The sequence below is a fragment of the Sinocyclocheilus grahami genome, unplaced genomic scaffold (genome assembly GCF_001515645.1).
Source record: "Sinocyclocheilus grahami isolate Dianchi unplaced genomic scaffold, SAMN03320097.WGS_v1.1 scaffold8765.1, whole genome shotgun sequence".
Classification (NCBI taxonomy): Eukaryota; Metazoa; Chordata; class Actinopteri; order Cypriniformes; family Cyprinidae; genus Sinocyclocheilus; species Sinocyclocheilus grahami.
In genome coordinates this window covers 1-3,212 of record NW_015512215.1, presented here as the reverse complement: position 1 = coordinate 3,212, position 3,212 = coordinate 1, and the positions used below count along the sequence as shown (strand labels likewise).

The 3,212-nt window shown below is 41.1% G+C and overlaps 1 protein-coding gene across 1 annotated transcript in view; it reads right to left on the bottom strand.

Moving 5' to 3' along the window:
- The window catches only part of LOC107578087 (protein ABHD8-like), a 4,148-nt gene extending 1,227 nt beyond the window's left edge, over positions 1–2,921 (bottom strand). Inside the window, exons 1-3 of the mRNA XM_016264078.1 lie at positions 2,516–2,921; positions 510–1,264; positions 259–429 (exon numbers count right to left, since the gene is read on the bottom strand). Of these exons, the coding sequence (XP_016119564.1) occupies positions 259–429; positions 510–1,255 (917 nt within the window). The 5' untranslated portion in view covers positions 1,256–1,264; positions 2,516–2,921. The remainder of the gene's footprint in view (positions 1–258; positions 430–509; positions 1,265–2,515) is intronic.
- Between the last annotated feature and the right edge of the window lie 291 nt (positions 2,922–3,212).

Below are 3,212 nucleotides of genomic sequence, written 5' to 3'. Positions count from 1 at the left end.
GACAAACTTTTTAAACTGTGCCCATCATGCACTACACAAATAAACAGACGACTCAAATCAAATCTGCAGACTGTCTTTGATTTGGGCAACTAGCGTCCAGACTGTAAACCGGGTCAAAAATCTGGGCAAAAGTTGTGTAGCAAATTCCAGCCTTCAGTAAAAACTATTACATTAAATGGACAAGGTAGTTACCAAACATAGACACTCATGTTTAAGCTGGCAAAGGGCAAGGCAAGGACTGTGGACGATTATTCTTACATGAGAAAGCTCCAGGTGAGGCACGGAGACAGGAAATTAAGGACACATGTGGGCAAATTGAAGACAGAGCAGAGACTTGGCTCGAGTGCTGTGGGACCTCCACCGTTAATCATCACAACTTTATGAACTTGTTCCGGATACTCATGAGCCAGGAAGGTACAAAACGAGACACTGCGAGACAAGAAAGAAAATGCTCAAACGAGTGGGGAAATGTATCCGCATTTATCAGGCAAATTAGTAAATTACCTTACCCATAAGAGTGTCCTACTAAAATATTCCGCCTCTTTGCATATCGCTTGAAGATGATTCTAACATCCTCAGCCAGAGCATAAAAGGTATAGGCAGCGGGAATCTGAGGAGCTGAACTTGCACCATGGCCGGCCAGGTCCGGGGCAATGACCTCATAACCAAGTTGGGAGAAATAGTCCAGTTGGCTTCCCCAGATATCCAACGACCCCCCGACTCCATGTATGAAAAACAAGGCCACGTCGGGGTGAGTACCTTTGCAGCATGTGATCTTCCGCTCACAGTCAATCACAATGGAGCGTTTGGGTTTGCGCCGTCTGCGCTGCACTTGCTGCGGTGCAGGTTTGGTATCTGTAGCCGGTCCTGCGGCCCCCGACCCCGGTGTGGGCTCAGCAGCCTGGCCTGCGGTGGGAGCCTCACAGTTGGACACATCCGTATCCACAGTGCTGTCTCCATTCTGATAGCGGACCAACTCTGGATGGGTGGCTTCATTGACATTCTCAATCAGAAGCTGTCCATTTCGGTACACCGAGATTTTGCGCTTGCAGCTGACCGTACCCCCTTCCCCAGTCCCTGGCTCCTCAACCACTGGTCTGTCTGGGATAATATGTCGAACTCTCAGAACCCTTCCTGGCTTTACCTCAACAAATTCAAAACCATCGGTGGGCTCAGAGGACTCAATAGGTACCACAACGTTAGTAGACTTCCCTGTAAAGCAACAGAATATTCCATCCACAAAGCTGGTGAACATGGTGAACACCTGGGGAAATAAGAAGTGCAATTGGCTTCTCAAAGATTCAATGCTTTAGTACATGGGCTTCTGCAAATTTGGATTGGCATACATCAGTTTGGCTGACCAATTATCCACATAATGTGTTTCATGCAACATACCCATTGTGTCTTGCCAAAAAGTACCCCTAGAGCACGATGCTTCTAACATGGACCTTAGTGAGAGTAGCGCCATATTACATTTTTGACACCATTGAAAACAAGGCTGAGAGGGATAAAAAAAAAAATAGTGCGTTTAATAGATTGCAGTATTTGTTCAGCCGACGGATTCTTTCAGAAAAAAATAACCTTTATGTAGACAAAGAATATGTGATCTAGGACCTTTATACAGCGTGTACCATCGCAAAGACTGTAATTCCTTCCTTTTAATCCACATTAAATTCAATGTGATGTCTAATCTGACTGTGGTCTCTTAATGTTAGAAGTTAAAGTAGCATGTTGGTTTGTTTTTGCGCCAAATATAGTACTTTGCTGTCAGGCCTATTAGCTAATCTCACAATACCACAGAATAATGGCACCAACTAGCATCTCCATGAATTATATTCCATTTCAGAGCGTGAAATATATGACACCCTTCCCAAAACTCAAACACCAGAACATATTTTGTTAGGATCTGTATTGGACAGTATATTAGTACCATAAGTTTAATTATTCATCAAAATTAGCTTCACATGTACAGCAAACGAATTGTGCCTCAACATTTCCTCAAGCATTATGAAATGCATATTTATAAAAGCTTTAAAAATACATGACAACCAAACTAATTGTAAGAATCTATTTGTTCCCCTCCTTAATGCTCCTTAGCGCTTTGGTCTTCATAACATTGGGTTGAATCTGTTCTATTTTAATTGTGAGTTGTCACAATGTCACTGGATTATATGATGCAATTAATTGAACACTAACCGTTGGATGCAAAATCAACATGGTGTGTACTGTGACAATCTACTTAAGCAATGTGTTATATTGACTGTCAAAAAGGACTGATATTGACATTCAAGTAAATAATAAAAGATTTTTAAAATATATATAGCCACCAAGCAAAAATCCCATGTAAAAATTGAGTAAATCTTTTTCAAAAGCAGTGCATTTTGTTGCATCACAATTTGGAACTGCCTTTCCTTTCGTTAAGGCTTTGACCTTTTGGGTTGCCTCCAATTTTAGCTATGATAAATAAATGCATTTTTTAAAAATTCCCTACATACTGTAGAGAGAAATATCTTACCAGATTATCGATGTCCCCGATACATGTAAAAGCTAGACTGTTGACTCCAGTAGCTTCTCTTCACAGTGTACTGAAGTTGCGGGTTGGTAATCTGCAACCCCCAATCCAATAATCGAATCTAAATAGAATCTCTTTCCACGTGATACAATGACTTTAAAGACAAGTAGAAGACTTCATTTAATGTAAAACTTATAAAAATAATTAAAAGAGCAACAGCAGGTCTGTTTTTCGCTTTCATTAAGTCCCTATCTTCCAAATCTACATGGTCAGTAAGAAGTCCAGATTAAAGCAGATTACACCTGTTGAGCATATGCTGTTACATCCTCAGTGAACACATGCACTGACTGTTACCCATCATCTAGCGCAGGGTTCCTCAAATCTTGCCCTGAAGGGCCAGTGCGCTGCAGAGTTTAGCTCCAACCCTGATCAAACTCACCTACCTGTGATTTTCTAATGATCCTGAAGGCATTGATTAGCTTGCTCAGGTGTGTTTGATTAGGGTTAGAGCTAAACTCTGCAGGAAAGTGGATCTTGTGGGCCAGATTTGAGGATCCCTGATCTAGCGCATTGAATTTATGAATTATCTTGAAATCTAAATTAAATTTGGCTTGACACTAAAACCTTTTTAAGTCTCATTTTTATTAAGTCTCACAAAAAAAATGTTGACCTCAAACAGAAGTTGGGAAGGCTTCATAAG